This window comes from Arvicanthis niloticus, chromosome 22 (genome assembly GCF_011762505.2).
Source record: "Arvicanthis niloticus isolate mArvNil1 chromosome 22, mArvNil1.pat.X, whole genome shotgun sequence".
Lineage (NCBI taxonomy): Eukaryota > Metazoa > Chordata > Mammalia > Rodentia > Muridae > Arvicanthis > Arvicanthis niloticus.
In genome coordinates this window covers 29326462-29343888 of record NC_133429.1, presented here as the reverse complement: position 1 = coordinate 29343888, position 17427 = coordinate 29326462, and the positions used below count along the sequence as shown (strand labels likewise).

The window sequence follows — 17427 nt, the reverse complement described above, 5'->3', positions numbered from 1 at the left end:
TGAAAATACCAGATATAAGAGCCATACAATTTGGTGAAAAAATAAATTGGAATTCTTCTAGAAACTTCATCCCTATTGACTAGCTTTTATAGTTCTATAATGTACTGGAAAAGAAAAATAATTATTGGTCAATCTTATACAGCTGCAAAACCTGAGGGTTTCAAGGATGATTGGCCTGACAAAATATGCTCTGTGACGCAGTGGTGGCACTCACATTATGGGAATAAACAACCATTTTCAGATTTAATTTAAAGTCTGCTCCATAAGACAGGACTCATACTTAAAATCATCTTCATGGTCAAGAACATGTGGCTAGACAGAAAATAGTTCTTCAGAGAGAACCTACTAATAACGTATTATACTACTAAAGGGATATAGCATTATCCTGACTCCTGATGACTTGCCAGTGTGCCTAAGATGGGTGTAGATCTCAAACCTCAAGTTTTTCTTGCAGTTGATTGTGATTAACCTAGAGGTGCTCACCTGGTCAAGGTGCACAAAATAATAAAAAGTCTTATGTCGGACATCTGCATCACACCCCATTGTCCTTCCAAGGCTCAGGGACCATTGTGAAAGAAAGAGTAGCAGGATCATAAGAGCCAGAGGTGGTGGATGACTACATGGAAGCTGTGTTCCAGGCACAGCAGGGCAGCTGTACAAATGAACTCACAGTGGTTGTGATTGCAGGCCAGAGACCTGAGCAAGCTCATACTAGACAGAATTCCAGACTGGAGAAGGAGGCGATCCTAAATCCCCACCTATATCTTAGGGGCTATTGATAACTGATAGTTTTCTCTAAAGTTGTGGCCCCTGGGAGTATTGGTCCTGTTTTGGATCGCCATACTCCCAATAGTATATACGCAGCATTAATTGAATTTTGTGTGTTTACAACAAACAAACAAACAAACATGAGTGAGTATCCAAAGTTGAGATATGTAAGGGATTTGGGAGAACATTTAGGGGATAAGTAAGCTTAATTAAGATACAGTGTATGAAGTTTCCAATAAAGGCAAAGATGTAATTCTGGTCACCAATTCTGGTGTGTCTCAAGGATAACCACTTTCGTCTTTCTTCACACACAAGGTTCCTGTTCAAAGGCAATTATTTTCCTTTGAATTAGTGAGATGAAACATGTAATTCACCATTTTCTTTGTGTTGATTTCTAGCAAATGTACAAATCACTCCACATAGATCTTACCTTCTTAGATCACCAGGACACACCCTGAAGCTAAGCAGCCACATGTGTAATAAACTGAGTATTGACTCACTAAGGTATCACAGAAGTATGGGCTGTGCACAAACCCATCTTTAACACCAGAACAGGAAGAACAGGTGACTGAGTGCATTGTGATGGGGCATCAGCTTGATGAATGAGCAGAATACTTCTGAAACGTGCTGCAGAGGTCTACACTTGGAGCCATCTTTTCTGCTGCTAACATGGGTTTTTCTCACTTTCCCTTGCTTGACATGCGATCTATACTGGGCAAAGGAACACACTTCTCTCTGGCAGTGTGTAGGTCTAGGAGGTTAGCATGAGCCTCCATGCATGTAGTTTTTGGTTTATACTCTCTGTCATGCAAATAGAGACCATGAAAATCAAGGCAATCCTAGCCGATTAATATCAGATTCTGCTCAGAGGGTCAGGACACAGGACACAGGACACAGGACACAGGGTATAAGGCATCTGGTACAGGACACAGGGCTCTATGGAGTCAGAGTATAGGGTTTTGGGGCTCCAAGTTTGGAAATTTTAAAATACACTTGTGAAAATGAAAGACCTGCTACTCTATTTTCTGATCCAATTGGCAGCCTTTCTTCAACAAGACATCTGCCATTTACTTTGCTACTTCATTTTACTTTATTCTGACATGTCAGGAAATAATTGAAAGTATTGATTTCTAATGGTTTTGGTTCTCTGTGAACAATATAACATATCTCATATAGATTGTCAATTTAATTACCACTGAAGGTCTACTTTGGAGAAAGAATAAATAATTTGGATATTGATCAGGGTTAACATCTCTATTGTCAATACCTAAATCTCATTTATATTTGTGACCATTTTTAAAAATTGAAATGATACGTACTACATCAAAAATGATTTTGGTTGACATTGTCCCACATTTTAGATACTCACAGATGGATAAAATATATTATGCCCTCTCTGACTTCTAGATTTTTGGACAAATTGTGTTCAAGTTAAAATTTATCAATTACGTAAAACCCTATCTGACATTTTAAAGATATATGACTCTTTTATTAATTATTTATTCTATTTATTTATATCCCAAATGTTGCCTCCATCCCTATCTCTCTTGCAGAGTTCCATATGACTTCTTTAATATACGTTCTTTAAGTCAGTGAGTGAGCATCTCAATTATAATACTCATCTACTGTTCTTTTACCATACAAAGGAGCTACTGCAAAAAAACTATAAATACTCAAGCAGCAATAACTTATGAAAGAGTCTTCAAGAGATAAAGTTAAAAATACATCTTTTAAAAAAAATTTAAAAATCTGACTTTGTCTATATATGGGTTTGTTTGTGTACAGTGCCTGCAGAAGCCAGAAAAGTATGTCAGATCCCCTGGAGCTGGCAGGACAGATGGTTATAAATTGCCTGATGTGGGTGCTTGGAACTGATGTATGTGGGGTTCTCTGAAAGAACAGTGCATGTTATAAACAATAAAGCTATCTATCTAGCCCCCAAAGGTTTCTTTTAAATTGAAGTCAAACTCTTAGATATACATTAGAGCTTCTCAAATTATTTCTACAGAATATACATGTGGTCAATAGAAATGCAGAAGTGATTTCACTACAGTTAAGGCCAGTTGCTTATTTAGACTTGTTTATATACAAAAACCAGTTTGTTGTCATTTAGCCTTGTGTTGTTTGTTGTGGGGCCGTGTAGGGTGTCTTGGTTTTTGGTGTGGCATAGGCCTTGAACTCCAATCCCAATGGGGCAATGGCAGGTTTTCGGCTGCACCATCAGAACCCAGGGTCCTGACATGCGGTCTAAGACCTCCATTTGATCTGCACCAGTCAGTCATGTAAGGCAATGCTCCCACCAGCTCCTCCACAGCTAGAGGGTGTGACTACAGGCTTCAGCCTCAAGAGATTTCCATATTAATGAGTTACCTAAAGGCCAGGAGGTGTAGCTAAGTATTCTTTTCCCAGTTCCTCCTTCCTTCTCCCTCCCTATTTAAGTCAGGTTCCCCCTGGCTTAAATGGGGGTGTACATCTAGATTCAACTACCATCCAACATGTCAGTAAATATCTTGGAACCCCAGACTTTCTCATGTTATTGGGGCCTGCCAACTTGTAGCCTTCATGAAGGACTTCCCTGCATTGCAGCCACAGGGACCAGCAGTTTGTTACTCTGTGTGTGTACATGGGTATGGTGCATGTGTGTGTGTTTGCACATATACATGTATACTTGTGCATGAAGGCTGGATTTTTTTTATCACTAATCTTATTTATTTATTTATTTTATGGTAGATATTCTCACTATACCTGAAGATTATTGACTCAACTAGTTTGGCTGGCAAACTCCAGCCATCCATTTGTCTCAGCTACCCAATGCAAGAAACCATAGATGTGTATCTTACCTGGTCTTATGTATTGGTAATGGAAATCTAAATTTAATTCTCCATGCTGGAATGACAAGCACTTACTGGCTAAGCTACCTAATTAGCATTTTAACTGTGTTTTAGAAATTTATACATAATCCTGTTTGGGCAAGATTATTATTCTAGGAGTTGGTTAGGATTATATTTATAAGGTTCTCAAGTTATTTTTTCACAAGATGACATGGGTTTATAACAGCAAGCTCATCTGCCTTGTTCATTTAGATATAGGATTATTGCTATATTTTCTGATATTTCAAGTTAACTATAGTTTGATGCATCTCTGTGGAACTGGATTGGCATAAGATCTTGCATTTTTTAGGTTCACCCCCTCACTGATCTACACACATTTTCAGAATAAAATATATTTTCAACAGCTGCTTTTATGGTTAAGGAGCATCCATACTTTCCACAGGAATTATATAAGACTGTTTTCTATCCCAAGATTTCATTTTTATAATTCTTCCATAAAAATATCTTACTTAAAAAAATGTCCACCTGCCTCTGCCTCCCAAGTGCTGGGATTAAAGGCATGCGCCACCACCGCCCGGCCTTAAGCATCTTTCAATCATAGAGATTGTAAATCTTCATTGCATTCAAACATTTCAGGCATCTTCTTACATAGTCCTTGTTCTCCAAATCATTTAAGTGTGTGTTTACTATGCTCTGGGCTTCTTGGTTTTATTTAACCATCATAGCCAATAATTTTTAAGATGTTCTCTATTTTGAAGAAAATGCAGCATCTCCATATAAAACTATACAATTTTCCCAATTCAATTGAAACAATTTTTTCCACTTTAATACTCTGAAGTTGTTTTTGAAGATGTAATGAGGTTGAGAAAATAAGCATATTCCATTTTTTAAAAGTCAACTTATCAATACTAGTATATCTAGTATATTAATTGTTTGTAATAAAAAAATCTGTTTCTTGAAATCTTATGGTACACACACACACACACACACACTCTTACTTTAAGTTACTTTTCAATGTCCAAATATCAAAGTAAGAACATTCATGAATCTTACTCCTAAATAAAAAGTCAAATCTAGGAAATATAACTTAAAATTAAGGAACAAGAGAAAAGCTTTCTAGATGCTACACTTAGAGCTTCCTCATTGGCAAGCATGGTTCCTCCAAAGCACAGATGTGTTGTCATTCTTCCTGTTTGCTCTCGGGAACATCTTTACATGTTAAAATATAATCACATCATTTCTCTACCTTTTTTTTTTTTAACCCACAACCCCTCCAGTGTTATAACTCTCAAATTCATGGCTTCCTCATTATTTTTGAGATTATAAAGAAAATTATATTTCTTTGTTACTGCTTCTAAACCTTCCTAATACCCTTCTTCAGTCTCTTTCAAATACATGGCATTTTTATCCATTAATTGTTATTATATTCATCTATGTGTGTACATATGGATTCCTACATATAAGCTGGTGAGTCTCTATGTTGGTACTTATATCTATGATTTCAGGTTTGACTATTTTGTACTGGACAGTCAATCAGTGCATTTTTCTCTGGGAGGCCATTTTAAGATAATTCGGAATGAGAGGTAACAACTTACTTCATCCAGTCGCCGCTCAGTTCCCAGGGCCAAGAGGTTATTGTACTCACGTTCAAGAATCTGCCTTGCCTGTTAACATCAAGTAAAACATACTGTCACTGAAGTTACATTTTATAAAAAAAAAGAAAACCATAAAAGTTTTATTTATATGAAGATGTGTTATAAAACACGCTTTAGTTTTAAAGTCTTAAGTTTTTATACTCCTCTGTTTTGCTGTTGATTTTTTGTTGTTGTTGTTCTTCTTGTGTTGTGTAGACTGTAGAGATATACCCTTGTAAGAATGGCTATAGCCAAGAAGCTTTTACTTCAAATGTTTATTTTATTTCAATTGAGTATCTCATTTAAACTTAAAAATATTAAACACGGAATAAAGTTACTTTGCATTGGATTTTAGCAAGCTTAATAGTAGTTCAAAAATTGAAACTAGATTTTTTTTGTGCTGTTTGTTTGCTTGTTTAGTTGGTTTTTCTCTTTTCTTCTCTTACTTTTTTTTTTTTTGAGATAAATTGAAGACTCTACCCCAGACTTGCTTTGAACTAGTTGTCCCCCCTGCCTCAGCCACCGAATTGATAGAATGATTAGCATGCAGCTCAGCACCATGCCCAGTTTAAGCTTCACATATTTAAGGTTTCCTGTGCTGTAGCTCTTAAAATGTTATTTTATGGGCTGTAAAGCAGATTGGAGGCATTTTTAACTTGTGTGGAACTCTGCTGAATCATACAACTCCCCAGATTTAGGGATCACTGGAACACTCAGTTAAAGTAAGTATAATTAGATATTATATTATATTATATTATATTATAATTAGATATTAGAGAAGGACTCTCCCTTAGAGAGGCAGAGACTGCTGGCCGTCACTCACAGACGTTGCATTGGGGATGCATGGTATTCAGGTAGGAGGTTATACCACACAAACTCAAAGTCTCTGCTTTTCTAATTTTAAGATTGTGTTTAGATAGCAGTTCATTACCTTATAATTAAAATTACAGTATCAGAAACAAATCATGACTATATGAAATGGGACAAGCAAGGTGCAGAGAGATATATGCACAAAATCTCAGGCAAATGTCAAATTTGAACTCACAGAATTTGAACTCACAGAATTTGAACATAGGCCTTTGGTTAAGAGTAGAGAGAAGACGGACTGAAGGAAAGGTACTCAGTGGGCACAAAGTCAGAAGGGAGCAGAGAATCAGGACAATTGCATAATACATTTTGCAATACTAAAGCTAGAAGAAATATTCTAATTTCTTTCTGACAGATCTTATCTATAGCCCTGGCTGGCTTAGAAGTCACTGATTAGACAAGGCTTGGCTTAAAGGCAAGATCTGCCTGTTCTTTTTCTTGAGTACAAGGATTAATGTACGTGCCACCATGCCTGGCTGGTTTGAAAGTTTTTACCATAGTAAAATGAAAATGTATGAGAAATTATATGTACTAGCTGGTTTTGTGTGTCAACTTGACACAAGCTGGAGTTATCACAGAGAAAGGATTCTCCCTTGAGGAAATGCCTCCATGAGATCCAGCTGTAAGGCATTTTCTCAATTAGTGATCAAGGGTGGGAAGGCCCCATTGTGGGTGGTGCCATCCCTGGGCTGGTAGTCTTGGGTTCTATAAGAAAGCAAGCTGAGCAAGCCAGGGGAAGCAAGTCACTAAGTAACATCCCTCCATGGCCTCTGCAACAACTCCTGCTTTCTGACCTGCTTGAGTTTCTGTTCTGCCTTCCTTCGGTGATGAACAACAATGTGGACATTTAAGCTGAATAAACCCTTTCCTCCCCAACTTGCTTTTTGGTCATGATGTTTGTACACTATATATGTCTAATTGAATTGAAACAGTACTCTGTTAAACATATATGCATATATATCACATTATCTTATTTTACACATTACTATGTTTATATGTGCTAAATAAGATAAATTTAATAAAAAACAAGAGTACATGCGCAGCCCTACACTTAACTAAATGTTTCATTTGTTATTAACCAAGACCTTGTGAAATGTAGCACAAAGAAGCATGCTTGCCTGGGTGTTCTGTGTTGGAATCTGCAGCAGTAGAGCTAAGCTGCTGTAGTCAAAGTTCTCATCCAGGGCTATAAGTGAGCCATGCACTCCACTCTCAAGAATGTTATTTGCATATTCCCGAAGTCCAATCGCTTGTATCCAGCGAATAACTCGATCATTGCTCCACACTAAAACATCTAGAAAAAGAGACACACATAGCATGTCAAGATACAATACTTCCTAGCTGCAATGAGCACTGGTGTTTGGCCGAGTCACATGTGTGCTGATCTCTCTGAGCTGTAGAGATGCTGGTTCCTTTCTGTTACATGAAGTACTGTTCTTCTAATCGTCAACTTTTGATGTAATAAATACTGCAATAAGTTGGTAGTTTTAGGATGCTTATTGTTACTGAAATGACAGCATAAGTATCATACTGAAAGTGTTGATTCTTTAAAATGAGGACCCCAGGGTCTAACTGCAGTTGTGTGTTTTGCCACCAGATGGAGATAGTTCTCCTTCTCCCCGCCTTCCTTTTCTCCTCCTCCTCATTTAATGCCCTTCTTCGTTTGAAAGGATTAACTAAGACTTCAATATTGCATATAATTAGAAAATCCCATTCTCTTACTGAAATTACATTTAAAACATAATAGCAGCATAATAAACAAAGTACATTGACAATTTGATATTAAGTCACTATTTTTTTCCAATAATGTATTAATGAAAAAAATTGAAATGCACTTTGACGCCCACCACAAAGTTGATTTTTCTTTGTTTAAAAGCATTTTAATGAAGTTGAAAACATTTTTAACATTAACTTCCTAAAATAAAACCTTGAGAGTAAACGCCTTGTGTGGGTGTTTGAGGCGAAACCTGAAAAAAGATTTTATTCACTGTTATTATCCTATGTTTCCTTTATGAATCAGCAGAATGATGCATAAAATCTATAAAATCATATATAGACCATAATGTGTTATACAAAGAACATATAAAGAATTAAAGATTAGATAAGAAAAAAATAAAAGATTTTCTTTACTTGTAGGCAAAAGATTAAAGCGTTTTCTAGTGTGAAACTGAAAGCTGTATATCTATAAATATTTTTCTTTCTGAGTAAAATTTATACTTAAATATATGTATATATGCGTATATTTACATAGTTACAGTTTGCAAAACTTTTATTAACTTGTTCTAGCTTACTTATTTGTCATTAGTATGGGTTTTCTCATGCATAAACAAAAGTGTAGAGGAATTTTAATCCAGCAGCATAGCATGGCTGCAATGGCAAGAGATCACATTCAAAGACTTCCTGGATCTATATGATCCTGCTGGAATGCAGATACACCCTGGAGTGCAGTGTCATCTGGCTGGAACACAGAGACTTCCTTAGTATACTTCTTTTATCCCTAACAATGAACATAGGTTTAGTTTGTGGAAGGAAGATGCCATGTTTAAGATTTATGTCTAATTGAGGGGCAGACAAAGTGATGAATCAGAGAAAGATTTGACAAAATAAATCAGAGATAGCATGTGGCCAACTTTTATGAGAACAGTCAGGAAGGAGTGCTGTTGGGTAGAGTTGTTTCTGTCAGTTCAGTTTGTGGAGTTAAGAGGGAGTTTTTACCAGGACAATTTTGTAGATAGGTTGCAGAGAGAACAAGTGAGACAAGGTAAGATAGAACAAAAAAGAGAATGAGGAGCCAGAAGATTAGAACAGACTGCTAGAGTTAGTTTGAGACCAAGCAGAACAGTACATGGAGAACCTGAGGGAAACTGGTTTGAATCAGTTAGCTTGGAGAGGAGTATGAGCCTCCAAGAACATCTGAGATGAATCAGTATGTTAAAATTCAGAAAGATCTAGAAATAGTGAACTTACTAAGCCTCTGAGATAATCACATCTGGCCAAAAAAAAAAAAAGTTACTTTTACTCAAAATGATACCACTGTCCTATACAATAGCACTATTTATTTTCTCAGTCATAGGTCTCAATAGCCTGCATTAGCTCTGACTGATACTTATATGTGTTTCTCCATTGCTTCTGAGTCTTAATGCTCTTATATTATAGTGTATCTTTTATTCATACCATGTCTATTTTGATTTTTAATTTCTGTTTTGAACACTTCAGTTAGTAATATATTTTATATTATTACTCAGATATCTCAATGTAAATCTACTGTCATTATCCTTGTCTTAGCTTACATTTTCTTACCACTTTATAATTGTATATATTTTTAAATTTTATTCTAACTCCTTAGTATAGTACTTCCAGTTTATATTATTCTGCCACATGTCATAAGAAAACTTAAACTTCACATTCTTAACTTATAAAGCCTTCTATATCTCAGCCCTTATATTATTTTCTAGATAATGCAAAGATCTTAATCATTTAATTTCTTTTGCCCCACTACAATCACTGAAGCATTTCAGTTATTTGCTGTAATTCTTTGTAAAAATCAAAGCCCTCTAGACATTATTAAATGCAGGAGTAATAATAATTTTACTAATACATCGTTTGTTTTTTTATCCATGCTACAATTTGTATTATCTTCACAGTTTTTTGTCTAATTTTTTAAATATTTATTTTTCATTTTAAATTTGTCTCAGATCCTGTTTTCCTAAAATTTTATTGACTCTGCCTTTACTATAGTGTACTTATAGATTCCTAACTATTGATTACCTGCACTGAGTAATGTGGACATTTTATACTACTAGTTCAACTATTTATATTTTAGTAAGTGCATAGGGATTTTTTAATACTAAAGTGATAAATGTTCATCAAAATTGACAATAAATAACCAGTTTTAACTTCACATTATGTAGATGCAGATGTGTACATAAACTTGCTTGTTCATGTTTGATAGTCTAAGACTTAATGGGATTTTTCTGCAGTTATATAGCAGGCAGAATTCCCATCATACATATAGTTAAAAATAATTAAATGAAATAACACATTTATGAGATTAAGACAAATAAGTTCTAATTATAACTTTCCTTATTCAGAACAGCATCATAGTAACTATAATATTATAAATATCTTTCATGGCAAAATTATACCCTGACATTTATACTTAACACGAATCCTCTTGGCCTGAACAACAAATGGCTGGAGATCAATGTCAACTGTTTCTTAGCAACAAACTAAAAGTACACTCTCAACACCTTCCTCCCATCAGAAACCCGTTTTCTAATGTCGAGGTTAATTAGAACTTCCGATAATAACAGAGAAGTCTAGTCAGAGTTGAGAGCTATTTTTCTAAATGCCATCAGATCAATTGTTGGAAGCAAAGGCTATTTATGCTCTCACTCACAGCCACTTATCATAGGTGGCTGTTTGTATGTAATCACAGTGAATCAGGGCAGCTTTTTCTCAGGGCTCCAGCCTAAGTAGCAACTGCCAAATAGAACTTTTGCCGCTGGGCCAAATGAGTAATTCTTCTCTTTCAGATTGATCCAGCTGAAAAGAAGTTCATGTACTGTGAACAGGCAAAACGAAATCTAACTGGGAAAAATACTTCAGGAAGCACACTAGAAAGTGGTATCCCACGGGCAAAATCTGCTCATGAAACAAAAACATCTTTTGTTAGGTCAAACACATTTCTTTATAGGGTCTGTCCTCAGTCCATTAGTTCCCAAATTTGAATTCAACTGTCAAGCAATACATTTTGAACAACCTACAATTTCCTGGGGTCGAAAAAATAAAGGAAAAACAAAGAACTTGATTTTGAAAAAGAGAAAATATATTCTTGTTTCTTGGTAGCAAGCTAAATGAAGTTTAGAAGAAACCAATTGTGTGTTTATCTACTCACATCACAGCACTCAAGTACAGCTTTCTAGAAGTAATATAATGCTCAAAATGACTAGAGATAAATTTTCTGAAGTTTACAGAAATAAATGTAAGGGAAGCCTGAGACAGGTAATTGTAAATAGAAGTACAACAGTGTTAAATTTTAATATAGGAAGAGAGATGTCTGCCATGCACATCATGTTTGTATGTAAAATATGCCCCAAAGAAAATTAAGATAAAAAGAAAGTTGTACCAAGTGTAAGTGGTTAATGTAGCATAGACTAACCCACTCAATATGATGAAATGCTTGCAAGTGTCAATTCCTCGGTCACAGGAAATGAGAATAAAACTGATAAATAATTTCATATCTGTGTTGGATATTTAATGTCAACTTGATACAAGCTAAAATCATCTCAGAGGAAGAAAGTTCAATTTAAAAATGGCTGCAATAAGATCAGGTTGTTGGCACTTTTCTTAATTAGCAATTGGGGTAGGGACAGGCCTGGCCCATTGTGAGTCTTTCCATCCCTGGGCCAGTGGTCCTTCTTTAAGGATGCAGTCTGAGCAGGCCATGAGGAGCAAGACAGTAAGCAGCAACCCTCAATGGCCTCTGTACAGGGCCTCATGCCTCTAAGCTCGTACCCTGTTTCAGTAACAGTGCTGATTTCCTTCAGTGATGAAAATATGAATTTTGCAAGCCAAATAAAAGCTTTCGTCTTAAACTTCATTATTGGCTGTGATGTTTCATCATAGCAATAGGAACACCAAGACAATATTTTTCAAAAATGTTTAGACACAGTTAACGACGATTTTTCCTATTTTAAAACATATGCACAGATTAAAATTGTTTATTAAAAACAGAGGCATGTGTCCACTTGTTTTCCTTTTACAATTAGAAAGATCTAATGGTCTTCAACTAGTGAAAATCTAGCATACTGGCTTTTAAATCATCTTCTCTCCTCTATATTATGATGAACAAGTAGTTTGATATGACAGTGTCCCCAGATTTTCCTGTGTTAGATGCTGGTGATTATGCAATAGTATATAGTGACATTAGTGTGGAATCCTTGAGGGAGTAATGCAATTCTTGTGGATCTCTTGCTAATTTTTATAAGAGGGTGGTTTAAATGACTGAGTCTGGTAAGATTCAGAATATTATCTGGCAATGTAATTGTTTATAACCCCTGTTTGCTTCTCCATTGTTAGCCACCATGAGTTTATAAGGGCAAATGAGATGGCCCACAAAAGTCTGTGCTATGCTGTGTGGATCTTTGGCCTCCCAAACTGAGAGACTCATCTTTTCTTTTGCAAGATAGCTTACCTTGCATATTTTGTTATAGTCATTCAAAACTGAATAATAGAATGGTTAATTATTAAATACAGTCCTTTTCAAATGCATCTGCAACCGTGACTGTCTTTGTACACAGAATGATTGCAACAGCTAACCTTGGTAACTGGTAACACAGTTCACAATTAAAATTATTAGTGGGCTGGTAAACTTCAGAGGGAAAATATTTATAGAATTTCTACATAAATATGCAATATATTTTTATAACTATTTATGAGAAATATTTGAGGGCTGAAATTAAATTCAACTGCAATAGCCAGGATAGACTGCTGTAGCAATGAAATACTATGTTTTCTGAATGATAATGACAACATTTGTTTAAAAGTTTGACAAAAAGTTCTACTGAGAGCAATTTTTAACATAGGCAGAATACATAATTTGTAAGTTCAGCAAGATAAATTTAATTCCAGAAAGTCAAAAGTATATCCCCAAAATGATTAATCCTCTGATGTGGTAATATTCTTTTCTGTGTTATAATTGCAGACAAAATAGCAACAACACTTGGAACAAAATGTAAAATACATTCTGATGATGTCATCATATAGGTCACCTTAGGTTTAAGTATAGAGATGTGCAAATCTCCACAGGAAAGGCATTTATTACTAAAGGAGGGCATGCTACCTTTTATCTCATGTTGACTTGCTTCTCGTCTTCTCTCTAGTTCTTTTCTATCATAGTTCAATCTTTTCAAGCACATAATTCCATACTGTAAACTTGTTCTATTTCCATAAAGAAGAAAAAAGAATATTAAATTGAATCAATAGGTGGAAAAATATTCTGTTATTAAATATGGTCAACTGTACATTACTTCTAGTTGGGCATATTTATTAATTTCATTCACAATTGCATCCTTCCATTGGAAGGATTAAACATAATTATCTCAAAAATAAAATATTTAAAAATAAATTATTTGAGGAACATGCTATCCATAGATTTGAAAATAATTGTCCATAGTTCCACACATATCCATGTGTATACATATACATAATTATACATATTTATCCAGACAATTTTGTGCTTTTCTTCAACTTAGTATTTTTTTCCAGTATACTTAGCAAATTAATATTTTACTTCTTCCCAAAGAACTCAATGTACATCTTTGGAGACAGAAATAAATTTATAAGAAATTATCAGTTCTCTAGCTGATAAAAAAAAAAAACATAAAACAGGAGTGATTTAGTAGTGACGCAGAGTTCCAAATAGGAGAAAATAGCCACATCACTAGAGACAGACAATCATGTGAGAAAGAACAAGCCAGAGTATACTGAGGCTGTGCAGGAAGGGTTCCATGGGAAAGAAAACTTCATGCACACAGTGGACTAGGATACAAGAAATGTTGGGCTCTTAGGGGGACACCGACATTATATATTGCACTGCCGTACTCCGGATGATATTTCCAAGGTGTAGTGATATTGAAGCACACCTTGTAGAGCTGAAATCCAGCCTGGGAATTACGGAGCAAATCCCATAGCATCCGAAAATCTAGGTATGCCAAAGAAAGACTTCATTCCGTGTGTGAGATGCAACTGGGGGAATGTCCAGAGGAGGAAGGGATGATGGGATTAGGACTACTTGTTATTTTTGGTTTGTTTGGTGAATAATAATAACATAGCATGCAGGACACAGGGCTCACAACATTAGTTATGAAAAGAAAACCTCACAGATTTCCAGAGAGAATAAATAATAAAATTAGAGCTAGTAATGATTCATTCAGTAATATCAGAAAAAATGCTGTAGAAGAATAGAATAGAAAAACAAAATGGCTTCTGGAATTAAACGTAAACATCGTTGACTATCATTGATTGCTCCACTGTTTACCAGTAGATTTATAATTATTATTCAGAAACAAACAAACCTAGACAGTCTGTACATATATACTACATGCATTTCTATAGTATACATTTTACTGACAACAATATGACACAAACATCTGAAATCCTAGAAAAAGGAATATGAACATAAGTCTCCCTAAATGTATATATAGAAGCTTTGACTAACGTAGCCCAGAATGTGACTGTGTTTGGACCCTTAAGAGTGAAATACCATGAAGGAAGTCACCAAGTATACCCTGATCTGTTCTTCTAAGAAGAAATAATTTGGAAAGTTAAAGATAGTAGGAGTGTGTACTTACAGAGGAGGGACCTTACACATAGACACACAGGAGGATGGGAGTCCTCCAAAGACAACAGACCTGTCCATACCTTGACCTTAGCCTTCACCACCTACAGTAAAAACTACTAGGCTATAGCATAGTATTTAACAAACAGTGTATAATTCATGATAAGCCATTTGACACCTGATAGAACATAAATAAAATGTTTCTTCCTTTCCCACATATTTACAGCTTTTAAACAAAACAATTGTAGTTTTTCAAAACTAATATGCTTATAACCAAAATATTAACAATTATGTAAAAATCAGAAACATAACTATCTGCTTTGTAGAAGAATTTTTTTCTATTTTTTCCTAGTGTGTTCTTACATTACATGGTTTATAACCATATAGCATTATATGCTGAAACTATGAATATTGAGTTATTCTTCATAAAAAAATTTTGTTCTTAGATGAATTTTCATTTTATTTTATGTGATTATTCGCTTTGAAAGCACATATGTGCACCATGTACATGCTTGATACCCATGGAGGTCAGTCAGAAGAGGGCATCAGACACTGTACTTACTGATGTTTGGTACCCAAAATATGGGTGTGGGGAATAGAATCTGGGTCTTCTGCAAGAAGAACAAGTGCTCTTAATCACTGAGCCATCTCTCTACCCCATATATAACTTTCTTATATAAAATAAAAAGTAAAAATATAATCAAGAAAAAATAAAGTTATACATCATATGACTTACTCTTTTTTTAAAATCTGTGGAATAGAATTGAAGACCCAGAAATAAAATCACACTCTTATGGACACTTGATCTTTGACAAAGAATTCAAAAATACACATTGGAAAAAAAAGAAAGCATCTTCAATAAATGGTGCTGGTCTAACTGGCAGTCAGTATGTAAAAAATGAAAATATATCCATATTGCCACCTTGCATAAAGTTCAAGTCCAAGCAAATCAAGGCTCAAAAAACCTGATACATTGAATCTAATAGAAAGAAAGTGGGAAAGAGCCTCAAACTCATTGTCACAGGGTATGGGATTTCTTAAACAGAACTCTAGTGGCTCAGGCTCTAAGATCAAAAATTGATCAACAGGACCTCATGAAACTGGAAAGCTTCTGTAAGGCAAAGGATATAATAGTCAATAGGACAAATTGGTAATCTACAGATTGGGAAAAAAATCTTCACTAACCTCACATTTGATAGAGAGCTAATATCCAAAATATATAAAGAACTCAAGAAGCTAATCTTCAAAAGACTAATCCTTATATTGACTTTTAAAACCAGTTCAGGGATATATCATAAATATAACTTTCCATTAGAAAACCCTTCAGTGGTATGTCTGAAAACTTGTAAATAGATTCCACAAACCTTGTGAACAGTAAACATTTTATTTCTATTGTTTTATTTGTGTGTGTGTGTGTGTGTGTGTGAGCTAGATATTGTTTGTGGTTTTATTTTCATTATTCTTTGAGGAAAACCTACCGATGGAAACTATCCACCATTTTTAAATGGACACGAAGATCCTTTTTTGTGAGGTGATCTAACATTCTTGCATCAACCAAGCATTCCATAAAGTAACTTCTGTATTGAGGTAACCCCAGGCTGGGAAGCCATTCATTTCCAATCCACTCGTGGTTCATATCTCCATAAGCCAGGGTCTGTAGGAAAACCGGACACTGGAATTGTTTTATAGCAGTCAAGTTTCTTAACCAATAAAATGAGATGGTAAATGGAAGATGTCAACAATTATTATAAGTGAAGTGCCATTGCTATGATATCATGATACTATGTATTAACAAAGCAGAGAAAATACTTAAACTACATGTATTTTATTTTCTTTAGCAGAAAACAAACTGCACAATTTCTGAGAATATTTGCCAATAAAATAATTAACACTGTTGTATATCTTAAAATAGTAAGTTTTGTCTAAATATGTGTCCTGTTAATAGAAAAAATATAGCTAGAAATATGGTATGGGTTTTAAGCCTAAAGATTTCATTTCTGTGCTGGTAGAATTCTTTTATTTCTTTCATTTTAAAGTATTGTGCCATTTCTCTCTCATCAATGCTTCTATTGCCAATGCTCCTGTGTCAGAGCAAAGTCTGATGTGAAACAAAAACCTCTGTAAACTAACAAAGAAAAAACAGTGAGTGTGAAAGCCAGCACGCTGACACTTAAGTCAGCGTCAGAATTATGCTTTTAAAACGAGTGTATATCCAGTATTCCATTATGTTCCTGGAAGAGTCCTTAACCAGAAATTTAGATTATGTATATAAAGCAGACATGATAAAAAAAAAAAACTAAGACAAATAATCTAATTCTCTTTTATAATGTAAGAACTGATCTAGCCACATAGTATTCAAAACAAGTAAAATAAATGTCATGTCAATCATCTTTATGAAACCCAAAATTTATAAAAGGATAATTCATTTTAAGGATACCAATTTAAAATATTTATTATTATTTAAAGGATATTTATTTGAGAGATACCTACTTAGTGTGCTATGAATCCATGGTCCTAATTATAATATGTAAATACAGAAAAATCTGAGTGGTTTTTTAAATTATGAAATTTGTGTTTAGTTTTAAAATTGATTACATAGCATAGCATGTTTAAATAAAGATTCTTATAACGGAACCGGATTTTATTTATTTTCTCAATTTATTTTCCCAGTTACCCAACTTATAGAATGCTGAAGAAAACATGTACTGGTTATTTATTTTTTTGCACACACAGGATTATTTATTATAAATTTCTGTCTTTCGTGATCATATTACTGATTGGGGTTGATCCCACCTTACCCTTGCTGTGTTAACACCTGTCACTCTCAGACCCACACCCAAATACTACACATGATACCATAAAACTTATAGGACACCAAAAAAGTCTTTGTAAAATTTCCCTTGAGATTCAACTTGAATGATCACATATCATAGTTACATATATTAAAAAGAAATTGAAGTTAGAGGAAGAAAGAAAATAACCTTGT

The 17427-nt window shown here is 34.7% G+C and overlaps 1 protein-coding gene across 29 annotated transcripts in view; it reads right to left on the bottom strand.

Moving 5' to 3' along the window:
- The window catches only part of Ppfia2 (PPFI scaffold protein A2), a 436080-nt gene that overhangs the window by 5554 nt on the left and 413099 nt on the right, over window positions 1-17427 (bottom strand). For 17 of the 29 annotated variants that reach the window (XM_076920120.1, XM_076920126.1, XM_076920128.1 and 14 more), the window contains 4 exons: window positions 15920-16113; window positions 12945-13042; window positions 7219-7394; window positions 5195-5263 (listed from right to left, as the gene is read on the bottom strand). In XM_076920120.1, coding sequence (XP_076776235.1) covers window positions 5195-5263; window positions 7219-7394; window positions 12945-13042; window positions 15920-16113 — 537 coding nt within the window. The remainder of the gene's footprint in view (window positions 1-5194; window positions 5264-7218; window positions 7395-12944; window positions 13043-15919; window positions 16114-17427) is intronic. The other 12 variants (XM_076920131.1, XM_076920132.1, XM_076920133.1 and 9 more) reach the window with 1 other exon arrangement.